This window comes from Trichoderma reesei (genome assembly GCF_000167675.1).
Source record: "Trichoderma reesei QM6a unplaced genomic scaffold TRIREscaffold_17, whole genome shotgun sequence".
In the NCBI taxonomy this organism is placed as follows: Eukaryota; Fungi; Ascomycota; class Sordariomycetes; order Hypocreales; family Hypocreaceae; genus Trichoderma; species Trichoderma reesei.
The window spans coordinates 659341-677911 of NW_006711164.1; the positions used below are offsets into that span (position 1 = coordinate 659341).

At 53.9% G+C, this 18571-nt stretch overlaps 3 protein-coding genes across 3 annotated transcripts; all 3 read left to right on the forward strand.

Moving 5' to 3' along the window:
• Window positions 1-956: 956 nt before the first annotated feature.
• hex1 (woronin body major protein) lies at window positions 957-4466 on the forward strand. The gene is made up of 3 exons (XM_006967399.1): window positions 957-2600; window positions 3107-3456; window positions 3566-4466. Exons 2-3 carry the CDS (start codon window positions 3435-3437, stop codon window positions 4216-4218), a joined length of 675 nt encoding a protein of 224 aa, XP_006967461.1. The 5' UTR covers window positions 957-2600; window positions 3107-3434; the 3' UTR covers window positions 4219-4466.
• A 1065-nt stretch (window positions 4467-5531) lies between these two features.
• On the forward strand, window positions 5532-6962 carry TRIREDRAFT_65735 (peptidase C1B-like protein; the record flags this gene model as incomplete). The annotated part of the gene is made up of 2 exons (XM_006967400.1): window positions 5532-5608; window positions 5660-6962. The coding sequence occupies 2 exons, from the start codon at window positions 5532-5534 to the stop codon at window positions 6960-6962; spliced, it is 1380 nt and encodes a 459-aa protein (XP_006967462.1).
• Window positions 6963-11474: 4512 nt separating this feature from the next.
• TRIREDRAFT_109870 (uncharacterized protein) lies at window positions 11475-14217 on the forward strand (the record flags this gene model as incomplete). Its single annotated transcript, XM_006967401.1, has 2 exons — window positions 11475-13746; window positions 13814-14217. The coding sequence occupies 2 exons, from the start codon at window positions 11475-11477 to the stop codon at window positions 14215-14217; spliced, it is 2676 nt and encodes an 891-aa protein (XP_006967463.1).
• Between the last annotated feature and the right edge of the window lie 4354 nt (window positions 14218-18571).

The following is an 18571-nucleotide window of genomic DNA, read 5'->3' on the forward strand; positions in this document are numbered from 1 at the left end:
TCTTGTCAGGTCAGGTCAGGTCGGCTGCCGTTCAAGTGCTGCGCTGGCGCGGTGCTCGTACTGTAACACTTTGCACAGGTAGCATCGAGAGACACACAGGCGATATCCTTGTCCTCCCCTCCCCCGAAAGGATCATCACCTTGGGGGCTTGGCCGGGCCAACGTCAGTGTACGAGTACTCGTACAGCAATACCGTCCCAGCAACCAAGATAATTGAGGTGGAGATGGGGCGGGAAGGCACTCAAGCCCCCAGCATCTGGCCATGCACGAGACGTCGATGCCCGCGAGATCCATGCTGATGTTCAGGTCCAGGACACGCACGAGTACGAGCAGGCCAGGGGCGGCCGACAGAGGCAGCTTAAAGGCACAGATCTGCCATGGATTTTAGCACAGGGAACCGCTGCCCATTTCCACAGGAACGTCATGACCAACCGAGAGGGAAATGAGCTGCCCCCAAAAAGCGGACCGAGGCTCAGCCCGCGACTGGTCGACTACCCACGAAGTAGTGTCGCCGCCAGCCATCTCTTGTCTGAGCTCTGGAGCTAGGCAAAGGCAGGGAGCCCCTCTCTTGCTGCTGCTGTTGACCGATCCGACGAAGCTCCAGTTGTTGCCACCCAGCCACATCATATCATGTCGTTCGGGTGCTACGAGACAAGCACACGCAGCCGGTTGCACGCAATGATCCTGCTGCATTAGCATCCAAACGGCAGCGCAGCCCAATGGCGGGATTACACGATGTCAACACGGCCGGGGGAGCGAGCATCCTCTGCCTGCAGCAAACCACAGCCATTTTCGTGGTCTCAGGCGGGCGGCACGCCGCGCTGGCCAATGGCAGCCGTCATCCATGCAGCTCCCCGACCAGCGACGGGCTCTCGAGTCCGGCGAGCAATAGTCCAGAGCGCGGCGAGATCGAGAGCAGCAGCCCGCCCCAGCCATCTCTGTTTTTGCGCTGCTGCAGCTAAGACTGCATGTGCATCACGAAAAGTGGGCGCTTGATAGTCCTCCTCCAGCCGGCATTGGCGAAGCAGGATAGACGATGGACAAGATGCAGCATCAGCTCGGACGGAGCCCTCCCTCCCTGATGATAAGCCAAAACACTCTTCCGGTGGCGCCATGCAAGTACGGCGCATGTTGCTCGCAGAGCCAAGTGCAGTACCAGCAGAGCTGGATCATTACCCTACGACTTGGAAGCTGCTCGATTGGCACGGCTTGACATGGTCCCAACCCCTCAGGCTGGATGTATTTGTGCCTCGCACGCTCATCAGCGCCCTGTCCCAATGGCAATGAGTCTAGATTTGGCAGCAGCGATGTATTATCGAACGGCCAGGCTCACTAGGCCAGGAACCAGTCCCGCCACAGACTACCGACTGAGAGCGAGAAATAGAGAGAGGGGAGAAAGGCCACAGTTGTTATTACCCATGGAAATGGCTCGTAGCTGACCACAACAATGATGAGGAGACTGATGATTACGATGTACAGTACATACGTATTACCACTGCCACGAGTACATACGCACGGGGTATTACAGCTGCTGTACCACCAGGTACGGTCGTGCTCGACGCTCATTACCGGTTTGATACTACTGGCACTAGCTGCAGAGGAGCCATGAACATCAATCGCCCAGCCTGACTGGTCAATCAACGGCCGATTCAGGGGGGACGCAAGGGAAGCAGGGAAGCAAGGAGGCTGGGGAGCTCTTGGTCGCCCTTTGGGGTCCCATCCGCTTACCGCTGGGTTGCAGCATCATGTCCGAGGAGTCCACTGGCGACTGGAGACCCGAGTACGCCTGAGACGCAGCCTCGAGAGACCAGTGGCCGAGACGCCTGCTGAGGCCGCTGAGCTTGCAGGGGAGTTGGATGAGGTTGGCTGAGTGTGGGGACGATGGCGGAGACGAGAGGCCAGGATACGACAGCACTAGGCCGGTTGTGACGAGAATAAACAACAACATGGCGAGTCCCGGGGGCAGGTCGACATGGAGGGCCGATAGGCTTACCCTCCTTGGCGAGGCAACACAGCGAGCACGCCTAGGACCGCCAGCCCGGCCCCCGACCTCAAAAGCCCATCGAGCGTCGTCTGCTTCCGATCTGGTTTTCCTCTCCTCCAGTTATCACAGTCTCCCCGCCAGAAACAAAGGAACAAAAGAAAGAAAAGACTCTCAGAGGTATCCAATCCCTCTCTCTTTTCTCTCTCTCTTCGACTTTTGTTTCAGGAACAAAAGCTTGAGGATCCTTCTTGTCTTCCTTTCGTGATCTTACGGAAGGTTGTATGAGAAGATTCTCTCGCGCCAGCGCAAGCCGTCAACCTGGACTTTGAAGCCCGAGTTCCCGTGCCCTTTAGTATCTTCCCGTCCACTTACAAGGACAACGAAGCAGCACGCCCTCAGACCCAAATCAGCGTTCACGAGGAGGTTCAACTCACCCTCCCTCAACACAAGCCAGCCGGACGGGAGGGTCAACACTCTTCTTTCCCGCAACACGCCGACTCAGCTCCTCCTCGCGGCGAACACCGCTTTGAAGAAGAGGTCCGTATCACGCGTGAGGAAGAACGTCACCGCCGTCCCGGTTCCCGCCAGTCTGAACGCTTCGTGAAGGAAGAGTTCAAGTAAGTTGATATTTCATTTTTCCCTGCTATTCATATTGTCTCCTGGCTGTGGCTCCCGCCTCTCGTCTCCTCGCCAGACCGCTCTCACCGAGTGAGGGCAGCTGGGGGAAAAGGGGGGAGAAAGGGATGGCCAAAGGGGTGAGGAGAGACGGGAGGGAGAGCTGGGGAGGGGTGATGAGAACGCACGCAGCAATTACCGGCGTGGCTGGCGAAAGCGGTGCTGAAATTACCCTTCGTATTGCCCTTCTTCCCACACAGCTCTTTTGCCGCGGCTTCTAGAACGCGTCAATTGATAGTGGGGAGGGCAAGCCTGGGCACGGGGAGGGCGGCGGAGCTCACTATGGGGAGCTGACAGCCGGGGTGGGAGTTCAGCTAGGATTCCCAGCCATGCCAATTTATCCCGGCTCAGGGGGTCCGGGGGGCCCACCAATGTTGGCCCAGAGACCAAGGAAGCTCACGCACAGGCACAAAAGGGAATCTCTCCAGCTAACCTCGAGTACTTTTAGATCCATCCCACCTCCTCCTCGCGACTACACTGAGACTCAAGTCCAAGTCGACACTTCTCGCCGCTACACCAACCCCATTGACGCTGCTGAGCGTGAGTATCGGGAACGTATCCGTCCTCACCACCCAGAGAGCTCCACCGGCCTCGAACTAGTTGTTCGCCGTCCTCGTCACTCCGACAAGTCTCACCACCACCACCACCACAAGTCCTCCGACTTCACCGTTGTCGACGAGCACACTTCTGTTGCCCGTCCCAAGTTCCGTGAGGAGATCAAGATCACCGAGGAAATCCGCGAGTCTACTCCGCAAGTCCCCGAACAATCCGCCAAGATGGGTTACTACGACGACGAGGGTAAGCTATACTAACGTTCTTTTGTCTCTCTCCCTCCCGCTCTTCTCCTCCATTCCCTCCCTGTCTGGCCAGACGCGTGCAAGCATACGCTAACGCGTGTCGCCGGCAGGCTCTTACCACTCCCTCAAGCACGGCGTCGCCAAGACGATCGACAAGCTGCTCCCTCATCACCACCACCATCACCACCACAGTGATCACCACCACCACAGTGACCATCATGACCATAATAACACTACGATCACAGAGCACGTTGAAGTTGATGTTGTCCGCCACGATGCTAATCACTCGCGACGCGCAGCTCCCGCCACTGAGTCGCAGCCTCAGACTGTGTCCATCCCCTGCCACCACATCCGCCTGGGTGACTTCCTGATGCTCCAGGGCCGACCATGCCAGGTCATCCGCATCTCGACCTCGTCCGCCACTGGCCAGTACCGCTACCTTGGTGTTGACCTCTTCACCAAGCAGCTGCACGAGGAGTCCTCCTTCATCTCCAACCCTGCCCCCAGCGTTGTTGTCCAGACCATGCTCGGCCCCGTCTTCAAGCAGTACCGCGTCCTCGACATGGCTGACGGCTACGTCACCGCCATGACCGAGACCGGCGACGTCAAGCAGGGCCTCAAGGTCATTGACCAGTCCAACCTGTGGTCTCGTCTGCAGCAGGCTTTCGAGTCCGGCCGCGGCAGCGTCCGTGTCCTGGTCCTCAACGACGGCGGCCATGAGCTCGCTGTTGAGATGAAGGTCGTCCACGGCTCTCGCCTGTAAACAATCCTCTCGATGACATCTTTCGTGTCTAAGGGGGAGGGTTTATTGTCCATCCATCCTATGGATATTCCAGGCTCGGATCAAGCCTGAATAATGTGAAAAATACCCCATGGGCTTGGAGTGATACGTGGAACGGTTTGTCATTTTTTTGGATCGGGCTGGGATGTATTTTGGTCATGAGGCAGAGTGCCCAGTAGATAGGATCTACCTATGTGCAGCACTGTAATTTAAGATGGATTTTGCATAACTTTTTTCTTTGTGCCGCCCTTTGTGACATGCAGTGATGATGCATCGTGATGCATCGTGTTGTCATGGCTGTAAATCGTCCTCCCTGCGCAGATCACAAGCAGTACACGTTGCCTCTTGACGCGTCGTCGTGTTAGACTACCTGCCTACCTACCCAATGTCTGCGTGTTGACATCAAGGTACCCGTCGCCAGCGCACCGGTCATGGGATACATGGGGAAACCCCACAAGATTGCAGCAGCCACGATATTATACGATGCCCGACATGTGAGAGTCGATGGCCCTCTTTTTTCCCTTGCTCCAAACCCCACTTGTCGCATCTGTAACGAGAGACTGACGTTGTCTTGATATGAAGCAAGCATCGATTCAGAGACGAGGAAGCAACCAGCACTGTGCTAACATGGCAACAAATACGAGACCAAGTGGTAGATATATTACAGAGCACATATAGGCATGTAAGCAATGAGGACCGGGCAGATAGGGGAATTGCTGGAGATAACATGTAGGTAGCGCGACAAAAGAACCGGTGGGATCTGGATATAGCCGACGAATGATGTGATACTAAACTTGAAGGAGGGGGGGGGAGGGGAGAGGGGGGATGAGGGCGGGGGAGATGAAAGGCCGGATAAGCAGAGGACCAGCAGACGGTCCATGTTTTGTTGCGGTAGCAAACAACACAACCACGATGTTGATGTGCTCCAACGACTGGTTTTGATAAGGTGATTGTTTGTTTGCCTTGAGATACGTCGGCTCTTACAGCTGTTGGCGTGTATATCTTGACATCATACATAAGGACTCCCCCCCTTGTTGAATTGCTTTTCAGCGAAAAGACGTACGTAGTACTAGTAGGATATAACACGTAGCTAGGGGTACCAAAGGGCTTACGGACAGTCATCAATCACCATGGGGGGCCAGCCGTCGAAACTGATCACAGCTGCGGAGAGCGAGAGGCTTATACTGGAGCGTCTCCGAAGCTTCAAATTGGACGAGGGAGAGGGCCTGAGCGCCAAAGTTGGCGGCGATGGCGAGAAGGCGGACGCTGAGGAGACGGAGAATCATGAGCTGGCCATGCGGGAGCCCGAGGGCTTGCCCGTGTCGTCGGTTGAGCTCTGGATAGACAGCCTGATGAGGGACCCCAAGAACAGGTGAGTTGACAGTCGACAGCAATGCATCTCATGCTGACGAGCAATCATCAGACTCGCCCACGCCGCCCTGAGCTCGTCCGACCCCCGCCAGGCTCTCACCACGCGCTCCTCAAAGGTGGCCAACCAGCACGTCTTCAACGTGCGGATCCCGTTCGAGGGCGACCCCATCACCAACCAGCGGTCCAGCGGCCGCTGCTGGCTCTTTGCCTCGACAAACGTCTTCCGCGTGGCGCTCATGAAGCGGCACGGGCTGGCCTCCTTTGAGCTCTCGCAGGCCTACCTCTTCTACTGGGACAAGCTCGAAAAGGCCAACTGGTTCCTGGAGCAGGTGATCCAGACGGCCGGCGACGACCTCGACGGGCGCGTCGTCCAGCGGCTGCTGAGCGACCTCGTGTCCGACGGCGGGCAGTGGGACATGGTGTACAACCTCGTCGAAAAGTACGGCCTGGTGCCGCAGAGCCTGTACCCGGACAGCTGGAGCGCCATGAACTCGAGCGCGCTCAACGGCATCGTCAAGACGAAGCTGCGCGAGCACGCGCTGCGGCTGCGCGAGCTGTGCCGGCAGATGCCGGGCGCGCCGCCGTCCTTTATCGGCGCGTACAAGATGCGCATGGTGCAGGAGATTGCGCTCGTCATGACGCTGCTGCTGGGCCAGCCGCCGCGGCCGAGCGACGAGTTTGCGTGGCAGTACGTCGACAGGGACGGCAAGGCGCGCGAGGTGAGGACGACGCCGAGGGCGTTTGCGAAGGATATCTACAGTGCCGAGTTCCGCGTCACGGCGGATGCCATCCAGGGCATGATTTCGCTCGTCCACGACCCGCGGCACGAGCCGCTGCGCAAGCTCACCGTCTCGCGGCTGGGCAACGTCGTCGGCGGCAGGGCCGTGACGTATGTCAATGTCGAGATGGAGACGCTCAAGGCGGCGTGCGTCAAGATGCTCAAGGCGGGCCTGCCCATCTTCTTCGGCTGCGACGTGGGCAAGTTCAGCGACCGCGCGGCGGGCATCATGGACCTGGACCTGTTCGACTACGAGGCCGGGCTCAACACCAGCCTGCGCGGGATGACCAAGGCGCAGAGGCTCATGACGGGCGAGAGCCTCATGACGCATGCCATGGTGCTGACGGCGGTGCACCTGGACGAGAGGACGGGGCGGCCGGTCCGGTGGAGGGTGCAGAACAGCTGGGGGACGGCGGCGGGCGAGAACGGGTGGTTCGTGATGAGTGATGCCTGGATGGATGAGTTTGTGTACCAGGCGGTTGTTGATCCGAGGTTCGTCGGTAAGGAGGTGAGGGATGTGTTGAAGCAGGAGCCGATTGTGCTTCCGCTGTGGGATCCCATGGGGTCGTTGGCTTAAGGGCTGGGTTTGTGGAGGATAAGGATGGGTGAGTGTGTGTGTGCCTGCTGCTCAGTCATTGTTGTTGCTGTAAGTTATGACCAGAATGTCAGTTGCTTTTGAGCTTGTCTCGATCATGTTAGTATAAGGGTTTGTCTCATCTCATCTCCTCCACATCTCGCCGTAAAGAGTCTGCCCGACTCGCTATGAGAAGACTATCATGATAAGACTATGGTACTGAGACTACATGTATGGTGGAAGACAATGATGAGAGACTATCACGAGAAGACTATCACGAGAAAATATCACGAGAAGACTATATTGAAAGGACTACATTACAATGAAAAGACTACAATGAGAAGAGTCTAGACTATCATGAGCAGACTATGATGAGAAGACTGTGATGAAAAGACTAAGGTATAATGAGATGGTGTCACATGTAGGTACATGTAGTCTTTGGACACACTCTTGCGTCTTCAGTCTTCACACCGAGACTGCATCTACTCAAAACAGCAACTCATATAGACAATATGCAACGCTCTCACAATCACCAGCCCACATATCATCGGTACTGGCCCCGGTACGCTTCGCACATGTTCGCAACAACCGTGACGATGCAGTCACTTGCATCTCAGGTCCCAGGACCACGAGCACTGCCAGCCAGGTACTATTACAGTACTGCAATACTAGGCCAACTCCTCGTCCTTGTGCCCCCACCAGCGCTTGTTCCCAGCGACAAAGGGCCGCATTGGGCGTCAATGGGAACAAGGATCCGACATGTGGCTGGTGGATGTTGATGCTAGTATGTAGTACTAAGTAGGCTCAACTTTCTGGGGAAACCAGGTCGGTATGTATCATAGAGGCTACTTGTCCTCATAGAGGGAACGGCAGCAGGGATCCAACCACGAGATCATGCCACATACGACCGACCATTCTTGGGTTCAGGTTTTCATGCCCAACCTTGCTAACGCCGTAAAGAGCCATGGATATTCTGGAGATGGCTCTTGTATTACATGTACGATATATAGTGATATGAGGACAGGTAGATGTAGGTATAGCTACAATATCCTTTGTTGAAGATGGGTTTAGAGCCAACTTGCAGACAGGCCACGGGCACGTAATATTAGCTTCATGTTGCTTGTCCAGATACAGACAGATAGATCTGTAAGTAAGTGATCCTTGCCTTAGTGCGCAGGGCATACGAGGTATCCGGCGAAAGTAGTAGCCATTGCATGAGTACCGACCAGGGTGTTCTGACAGGGGTGCAGCCACAGGATACATCGCCGTGATGCCTCCTACAGACCCCTGCTAGGCCCCATCTCTACCTGTGAAATGGTCGCTACTTACCCTGGAGACCTCGTATGCCTGTGTATGCACATGTCACGCGGGAGAGGCTCGAATACCAGGTGCCGTATTGGATACAGCGTGTTGGCAAGGCCGGCTCTGGAGCTTCTTCCTATATAATCGTACATGTTATCCATGTGTTGATCCAACACGACATTAGCCTGCGTTAGACCATGAAGCTCAAATGACATCCTACTAGTCATATCATTAGCCGTCGCTGCTCTTTGGCATCCTTAAGCCGAAACCACAAAAGCGCCGTTTCATGGCAATTGGGGGTCAATTCTCTCGTGAAGGATCTTCGTTCTTCCTCATGAGAGAAGAAAAGGCCGAGGTCTGCTCAACCCCGGTCCGGTTGGGCACAATGATGGATCGCCGTGGCAGCCCAACCTGATGGTCCGTGTGCTTCATACCTTGTACGAGTAGTACGAGGCTCGAAGCTGGTCCACTCAGAGATGATGAGATTAGCCGTCAGGGAATTGGCGTTATAGGGAGAAAAAGACGCCTTTGCGAAGACAAAGAAGAGAGAAGAAGGAAAATACTTCCAGAGGTTCCGGTCGAATTCTGGATCCCGTATGAGGGCGGACGACAAGGTTTTGCTAGTCCGTTGGGTGGTGTTTGAAGGGGAGGAGAATCGGAGAGCCGTGGCTACCGATGCTTTTCATACACGAGTTCGGACCATTTGGCCCGTGTCCAGCAGAGTCGTGATGCCTGAAATCATTGATATCTGATTTGAAGCTGAGTTCATCTTCAGGCATGTCATATACTATGGACATGAGATGCCATGCAGGATACAGCTCACTCCTCACAGCGGTTCCTGGCTAACCGTCAACAAGCATAAGCGGGAGCGTGCCTGACCAGGTAGAGAGCAATCAATCGGAGACAGAGACCACCACCAAGCGGGTAGTATTACTACTGTATCTCGACGAAGTAAACAGGATCAGGGATTCAAGGCGCCATGAGAGTTTCTGTGTCAGCTAGCCTGCTGTAGCTCTGACGCTGGCGTGGTGGCGACTTCGAGGCACGACGTCATAATCGTGGGATCTTTTTTTTTTTTTCTTCTTTTCTGCTAGAGCTTGCAGGACGAAGGACGAGGCTATTCCGGGCTTGCCAGCGTAAATCTGCGCCCAAGGGTTTACCGATGAAAGAGCCGCTGTTTATTTTAGAGTATTGCTGGGGGGGCACTGGTCTTTTACTAGGGGGGCACTGACTAGCTAAACTTGGTATAGTAAAGGCCTATGCTTACAGACCCACAGAAACTTCCTCTACCTTTAAAAATCTATAATAAATTCTAGAAAATTATTTTTAAAATTTTTATTTAATATCTAGGTTTTTTATATATGAAATATATATATTAAACTTAAAAATATAAGTTTATTAGTTATATTAAGCTTAAAAATCTAATTTTAAGTTAAATTAGTATTTTTAGCTAAGTAGCTATTATATAAGTATACATTAAGTAAAATATAAATCTTTAATAAATAAGCTATATAAATATATAAGAAGTTACCTAATTATACTAAAGTATTATAAGAAAATCTATACTTAAATATAGCTTAAGTTTCTTTTAAAATTTTATTATTAATATAGCTTTTAAAATATTTAAAAAAAACATTTTAAGTATATATAGGTTTTAGTTAATAAGATAGTATTTTTTAAATATTTTTTTAATTTTATTTAGCTTAGTTATAAGTGTTTAAAGATATAGAGTTATAAGCAAAATTTTCAGGTACTTTAACCAGTGCCCCCCTAGCAAAAGACTAGTGCCCCTCCAGCAATACTCTTATTTTATTCTTATTTTTTTATTCTATCTTTAAGGCAAGGCTTGCGAAACCCACCCCTTGGATACTTTGTGCCCAAAGTGCTAATACTGAATGGATCGAACAGGACAAACAGGACATTCAGTCTCTTCTCATCACATCCGAACGTCCGAGAGCTGCCCGAAGTTGGGGAGATTGATGATGGATACATGTACTCGTACATGTAATCAGCAGCAATACACACTAACATGTAGGTAGTGCCTCACCACCGGCTCTGGATGGTTCCGAGCATCGCTTCATCCCGTCACCACGGCCCATAACTCTGTTGCCACGCCCGAGCTTTCCATTGTGCGCCGTCTTTCCAACAGCGAATATGTAGCCTCCAGTTTTTATTACGAGCACCAACAGCTCCAGCAGCAGCAGCTCTCTCATCAGCTCGAGCCGCCAGCAGCAACGGGCGCTGGCTGGCAACTACCGGACCGCCACTGGGGCGCCCTGTCCCGCTAAGAATAGACGCTGATCGCCGCGCCTCCAGTGGGCTGTTAGTGACCTCGACCAACTGTGCTCCAGTGATGTTGGTGGCTCTCGCTAGCGGTGTTAGCCTCCATACATGTCGGGTACTGAACCTTATGGGCGGTCGACCCCTGGCCAACTGGAACTCCAGTGCACCAGACCTATCCATAGACCTGATCCGGTTCAACGCCCTCACCTCACCTCACCTCACCTCAGCCATTTCGAGTCCAATCCATCCAATCCATAACAGACCCCAGGCCGGCTTGCCTGCACTTTAACCGTCCAGCGTCCCCTCTCTCCCTTGCGTCGGGCGAATCACTCACGAGAAACTCGGCCTTTTCTGGACCCTGCGCTGCACGGGCTCGATCGGGCCTTTGAGATTTCCACCGGGCCTCTTCTTTCTCTTTCTCCCTTCGTCTCCCTGTTCTCGACTGTTGTTATTAGCCGAGTGCCCTCAACAACTGTGCTCTCTCTCTCTCTGACAGGCATCAGACAGGCATTATTAGACAGGCATCAGAGAACCCCCCTGGCCCTGGTACATAGAGCCGAGCCCAAAGTGCATTGCTAAGCTGGTTGGGAAACCCCGCGATCATCTATCCAGGCATTTTTTTCCGTTTCCCACCGCAGCTTATTATCTCACGACGTCGACAGGCGACCCCTCATTCAGTCCTGCATCTGCCCGGCTGCTTGCTGTGACGTGTGCACTTGCATCTTGCGCTGTGCCGGGCTGACGACGGTCTCTGCCGCTGTCGCTGTTGCGTGTCCTTCTTCTTCTCTCTTTGGAGCTTCTATAGTATTACCTACTTGTCTGCATCCTTTGCGTCACTCATATACCGGGTCGACCCTCGTTCGCAATCTCTCTCGCTGCCGCCGCCCGTCTGGTCCGCTCTTCTGCCCGACCTTGTCCAGGACCAGCGCCATGGCTGATCGATATCGAGGCTATCCTGCGGCTGGCCGATCCGCCACGTTCAACAACCCGGCGCGCATCTCGCTGCCTGCCGGCGTCGGGGGCTACGGCGCCCTGTATGCCAACGACCCGGACTACGTCGCCTCGCCCACGAGATACTCGGCTGCCACCCCCAGAGGCTACACAGCAGCTGCGGCGCCTGCAGCCGTTGCCGTGCCTCCGAGATCGTACTCGACCGTCAACCCCGAGCCTCGCGCCCCCAGGCCGAGCCCTCGCGAGCCCAGCCGCACTCGCCGCTCCACGCTCGATGCGTCTGCCCGGCCGCCCATCATCGTCACCTCCATGCAGGATCACCGCCCGCATACCTCGACGCCACTGACTGCCGATGTCTTGACCCACGGGGGAAGCCCGGTCCGAGAGCCGTACCGGGCCAGCGACGGGAGGCTCTACTCCCAGCCGGCGTCGTCCATCAGGTCCAGGAGCACCGCCCGTCCATACCACACCTCCTCGGCCAGCGACGACTTTGGCCGCTCGCGGGAGCAGGGGGAGATTGTACTCGCCAGTCGCGACGCCGATGCCTACCGCAGCTCCCGGCCTCACGTCGTCTATCCGAGCAACTCTCGGCACAGCAACGCCGCCATCGACTACGGCGATGACGGATATCAGTACACCAACGCTGGCGAGCTGGTCCGCTATGACCTGGACCATGGGGCCGCCCCCGCCCCCGCTCGTTCTCGCCGGCACGACAGCTTTGACCGGACTTACTCCCGTCCCAACATCAACTACAACGCGGACCAGCGGAGCTTCAACGTCAACACGACGCTTGACCCGAACCGCGCCAGTCGCATTTACGACAGCCGGGGTGGCGGCCCTCCGCCTTCGACCCGCGGCTTTGACAAGATCGGGCGGGCATACGAAAGCGCCCGCGACGTTCCTCCTGCGGCGCCCGCTCCCCCCAATCTTGGACAGCCGGAAGTCGTCGAGAGACCCGTGGAGCAGCGTACCATCAGGCGTCCCAGGCCTCTGTCACTGACACAGGAGCCGGGTCGCGCCCATCCCGACGACTATTACAGGGGCTACGACGACGATGGGTATGAGCCCCGCCGCTTCTACGACGACAGCGTCACCTCTCGAGGCTTCGGTCTGCGGGTTGGCCAGCCCGATGACGTCGAGGACCACCGGGGCCGCTACTGGGAGTCGAGGGACGACCTTGGAAGGGAAGAACCAACTAGGCGAGATCACTCTAGGAAGAGGATCGAAGCCCCAGTCAAGGAAGGCCAGCGGCCTCACGACGAGGATGAACGGGGATCTGACCGTGAAAGGGATCGCGAAAGAGATCGCGAAAGGTCTGAACGCGACAGGGAGGATTGGTACCGAAGCTACAAAGACAATCTTCGTGACAGGCTAGACGGCAGAAGAGATTCTGACCAGGAAGACAGCGACCGGTCCCGGGTCCGAGAAAAGGTTGCTTCCGGTGTTGCCGCAGGTGCCGCTACAGCTGCTGCTGCTGCTGGTGGCGGCCTCTCGCCAAACAGCAAAAAGGACGCAAAGCCAGAGTCGAGCGAGGCACGGAGGCGCCGGGCTTCTGACGAGGCCAGTGAGCGAGACGAGGATCGAGACCGCCAAGCCGCAAAGGCGGAGGCAGAGGCCAGGGAGCGGAACAGGCGGGAAGCCGAGGCCAAGCTCAACGGCGAATCGGCCATTGTGTCCTCGGATTCCGACGAGGGCAAGAAGAAGGCAGAGCGCAGGCATCGCCCCTCCAACAGCTTTGATCCCAATGACACTGGGGATCTCAAGCAGATCCGAGAGCAGCTTGCAAAGACATCTGACGGCGAGAAGCCCGAGACCAACGGCAAGGACAAGGCGCCGCCTCCTGAAAAGGACAAGGAGGAGCGCCGGTCAGCGTCGCCCGCTGGGGAAGACGATCGCGGGCGAGACCTTGTTCTCCGGAACCCAGAGGAAAAGCAAGTCCGCGTTGTGTCGCCGCCGCGCGAGAAGAAGGAAGAAAAGCCCCTAAAGGGCATTCTCAAGCAGCCAAGCGCCAAGTTCCCCGAGGAGCTCAATCCCATCCGTGAGGGCGTTGCGCCGCACAAGGAGGACAAGAAGTTGAAGGAAGTCCCTCCGGGTGCTCGGTGGACCAAGATCAACCGCAAGATTGTCAACCCAGAGGCGCTGGAGATTGGCAAGGAGAGATATGAGCTTCGCGATGACTTTGTCATTGTGCTTCGAGTCCTGAGCAAGGAAGAGATTCAGGCCTATGCTGCCGCCACGCAGGTCTTGAGAGGTAGGCAATTCTCATGAGAAACTGATTTGGATCTGCCGGTTCGATACGTGGCTGACATATGAAACAGAGAGGCGACGCAACAAGGAGGCTGGCGGCGACCATGACAGCGATCGAGACCGGGAACGAGATCGCGACCGTGACCGAGACCGAGACCGAGATGGTCGAGACCACGATCGCGACTACGATGATCGCGACTACGACGGAGACTACGGCCGCGAGTATGACCGCGAGTATGATCGGGACTACGACCGGGAGTACGATGACGACCGGGGGCGGCGAGCAAGCCATCGCCACCGCCGTCATCGAGACGACGCGGACCTGGTCGACCCCCGTGATCAAGACCGCGACCGTGACCGCGACCGCGATCGAGAGAGGCGACGCCGACACAGGCGTGACGAGGATGATGATTACGAGTCCAGGTCCAGGGACTTGGACCACCATCACCACCATCGATCACACCGAGAGATTTGATCATGATTTACGAACAAAAGCATGTCGGGATGGTGTCGCGGCATCTTACCGTCCATCCACGCCCCGTTGTGAAGCGTGCGCGTTTTGATGAGCATGCTCTGCGAGAAGTTGCCGTGTTGTTTGAGGAGTTGTTCGAGTTCATTTCATTGGATTTCTTTTTTTATTTTCTTGGTCATGTTTCTCATCCTCTATGTCTTGTATACCTCTTTGTTCTTTCATCTTGTTGAAGCTACACCTGGTGTTTCGTTTTCGGTTTCCATCCAATATTCTCTCCCATTTCACATGCCGACGAAGCAAAATGTATGACGAATCTACAGTGGTGTGGAGAGTAAGTAGAGAGGGGGGGTTATGTGTCAATGAATGAACGATGGCGAGCGAGATACTGTTGGCTTTTCTTCTTGCTTGTACCCGGTGTGTCGGTTCTCGGTTTCCTTTGGTTTTCTGAATCCCATTTGATATTCACATAGGGCTCCGAAGGAATAAAAGCTCGGTTTGATCTTTTTGTCCCTTACAACGTCTTCGACTCCTTCTGATTCTTCTTCTACTCCATGACGCTTCGTTGCTCGATACTCAGCATCCACCCACCCATCCATCCATCCATGCACTCTGCGTCCCCCCCATGCCGGCCACACGCATCGTCAATCTCAGACATGCCGCGCATGGTGAAGGAGGGGTGGCCTGCTTGTTTGTTTTAAGAAGCACTATACTGTTCCTTTCTTTTTTCACGTTCCCCCTTGCACGCTCCTTTAGTCATGCCCACACCCTCTTCGCCAAAATCAAAAAGTGGCTTGTTTGTGTGTTTTCAGCCAGCATGGGAGGGGGGGAGGACGGCTGGGCCATGGATCAGCATTCCTCGGTTATCCCAGCGAGACGGAGTCATACCTATTAACAGCTGCGATTTGAAATAGTAACCTCTTGCATCGTACATTGTTTCGTACAGATACATGCTTGTGAGTCCATAGGCATTCTCCTGGTGCATATCACTATTGCCAGCCTCGCGCATGAAGCACCGAGAGTCGTCGTCGTCGTCCCCGTGGGAGACAAGAGGAAGAAGACGAGAGAGACTGTCTCTTTTCCTTCCCATGTATCCTTGCAGGACTTGTCTTCTCGAACCCCCTTCCTCTCTTGTGCACTCACGCGTATACGCCACTACGACACAACATACACAAACAACCTGAGCCCCAGTTGGTGCGGTAATACGCCCGTGCCTCGACAACAGGAGTAATACTAGAAACAAGCAATGTTTGCATCGGGATTTCCCCCCTCCTCCTCCTCCTCCTCCTCCTCCTCCCTCTCCCAGTCACAGCATGATGAAAACCAAAATGGAACAGACTATAGATGATTTTGCCTCACCTCTTCCCTCCATCCCCTCTTCTTCGGTCTCGCCTGGGGCAGTACAAAAAGTCGCAAATGCGTGTGTCGCGCCGAGGGTTTGGGTTTGTGGGTGTGTGTGTTGGTCGTGGATCGGGGTGACACTGCGAGTTTCGTCGTGACAAGAAGAAGCAATGGATTATTATTACCTATTACCTACCTACCTAGCAGGTATAAGTAGTAGTACCTAGATACCTTGGCCATCTTTTGGGGGAAAAGGTACCTTGCTTTGTTAATGTAGTCAGTACATCACTACATACTGCTTTTTCCCTTTCGTAGAGTGATGATACTGGCCGTGTGTCCTGGGGAGGGGGTATGGGAGACAAGACAAGACAAGACAGGAGAGGGGAGGGGAGGGGAGGGAATGAATGGGTGTGCATGGGCTGTGCTTGGGTTCGTGTATCGTCGGTGTTCAGATGGACGGGAAAGGGGTACCAGGACGTGTGTGGCGTGTGATACGTGTGGCTTTTTGTGTGCGAGTTACTTGGATGTGCTGGAGAGGAGGTCATCATCAAGTATGTATATGAGGTTTGAAGAGAGAGGGGGGGTTTTAAGTTGACGAAGAGCCGCGTTGGTGTTGAGGATGGGTGGTAGGGTAGGTAGACATTGAGCTGAAGCAAGAGTCGCCAAGGCAAGAAACAGTTTTCTCATTCACCAGGTTCTCTTCTGTAGAGTAGGTATACTCGTATCCCGCCAACCCAGATGTGTTGTCACCAATGAGTGGGATCTGGAGAGAATGCTCCCTCCTTTGGCCCCCCCCCCTTGTATATGTTGTATTTGCGGCTGAGGTAGCAGCAACCTTTACTGTAACACTCGTACGACTACTATATGAAGCAAAAAAAAAAAAAAAAAAAAAAAAAAAAAAAAAAAAAAAAAGGTAAAAAAAAAGAAAAGAAAAAGCACGACAAGACCACACTACAACACTACAAGTATGTTTACACAACATGCACAGGAACACGCCCCTTTGCTCACCCGCCAAGTCACACGGCATTAAACACGCCAATTTCACGCATAGAAATCAAAGGAATACAGACAAAACAAGTACATTTCAAGAAGAAGAAGAAGAAAGACATGGAAAGAAATGGACAGAGGAGAAAGCTCTTGAAATCCCAGCTTTAATCCCAGCGACACTTGTTTTTTTTTATTTTATTTTTGCGTAAACCGGAACGGAAAACACCCCAAGAAGACCCGGAGCAGAAAAGAGTCGGGAGCGTCTCGTGTGGGATACCCGTCGGATTTGCCCTTTCCAAACGGGCAAGGGAAGAAGAGTCTTTTTTTTTTCTTCTTCTTTTTTTTTTTTTCTTTCGTTTGTTTTTTTCATTGCTGCCTTGGGGGTGCGTATTGAAGTACCCGAATAAGCGGCGTTGAAAGTCGTATTTACATCCGTCACATCCATGTTGCTTTATTTATTTATTCTTGTTTCTTTTCTTTTCTTTTCTGTAGGGTACTTGCATCTGAGCTTGAGAGGTAGACTATGCGATCGGTGATGCTGTACAAGTTGACCTCCCAGCACCCACGTTCTTCTCACAATCTCAACGACAATAGTAGTACTATGTAGTGAGAAAATATCGTAGCCTGCTTCTCGCAGTACACAAGCTGATACCTTCTCTCTCTCTTCATCTCTCTCTCTCTCCCTCTTCTGTCTCCTCTGTTATTTCTTCTTTTCTTTCTTGAGACAGCTTCTACGTATTCCCAGAAAATCTCAACTGTCTCACCCATACGTATACACACACACACACACACACACACACACACCCTCCTCTCCCTTTCTGGATTGGTGGTGTGTTGCTGCAACACCAAATCATGTGTCATGATATCATCCATCGACATCCCCAAATCCTTCTTCCTACTCACTGATACAAAGTACTCGTAGTACTACTCGTACACACACAGCGCCAACGCGCCATATATACTCGAATGTACCTTACGTCGGAGTATCACGCATCTAAAGAAGCACTCAAAAGTAGTTGTACTTGTCATACTGCTTGTATTACCTCCGCCTCCAAGCACCCAACTCTGTCACCGCTCCTACAGTCCAGCACCAAAAAGGTACCCGCGTCCCGTCTACGGGGCATCGGTTCCGCCTCTCTCTCTTCAACAAGCAACTAACAGAACCACCGAAAAAAACTCCTCTTTCATTGCCTTTCCGCTTCTGCTCATCCTTTTTGGCCTTCTGCCTCTTTTCCCCTTTTTTATTTTTATACCGCATCTCCATTGCCGCTCCCTTTTCCGTCACCGCAACTCCTGCGCTGGCAGCAGTGTACGAGTATTACCTACCTTACTGTACCTCTCTTGTACTGCGCCTATATTGTACTGTAATAGTAGGTACCTCGGGTCTTTCTATCAGCAGGTTTCCCTTCGGTTTCCTGTCCCAGCCCCCAACCTTCCTCCTCTTGTGCCCCCTCCTTGGAATGTCACTGCTGCCGCAAATCCATTACCGCGATTCATCGCCATGCGAAGCTCGGGATCTATACCGGTATTCTCTCAAAAACCCAGCACTCGGGCGGCTTTCCGGCAGTAGATGCCCTCTCACTCGTGCCCTACTCGTACAATTAGCATCAACGATATATCACATACTCGTAGTTCATGCCAGATTCTGACCAGGCATCCTGACCAGCAGTTCGACCTGTCAAGCAACGCCTCGTCCATCTCGCACATGTGCAAGCACGCTGCACCTGCTGGCGGTCCCTGTGAAATCCCGAGTCCCACCCATACCTGTCGACGACCCAGGCGAACAGAGCACATCCTGAGCCAACAACCATCCATAACACCCCACGCCGCCTCCCATCCTTCTTCTCACGCTCAGCGAGAGCTTCGAGCTTCGGGCTTCGCAAGTATCGTATACAAGTGTCTGTATGCTTGTACCGGTACTTTGGTCCCCGAAGGGGGGGGGGGGGGGGCGTGAGGTTCCGAACGCACAAACCCAGGAAGTCCTTGCAGGCCCCCGCGCCCCCTTTTTCCAGCCCTCGCCTCTCCACCAAAC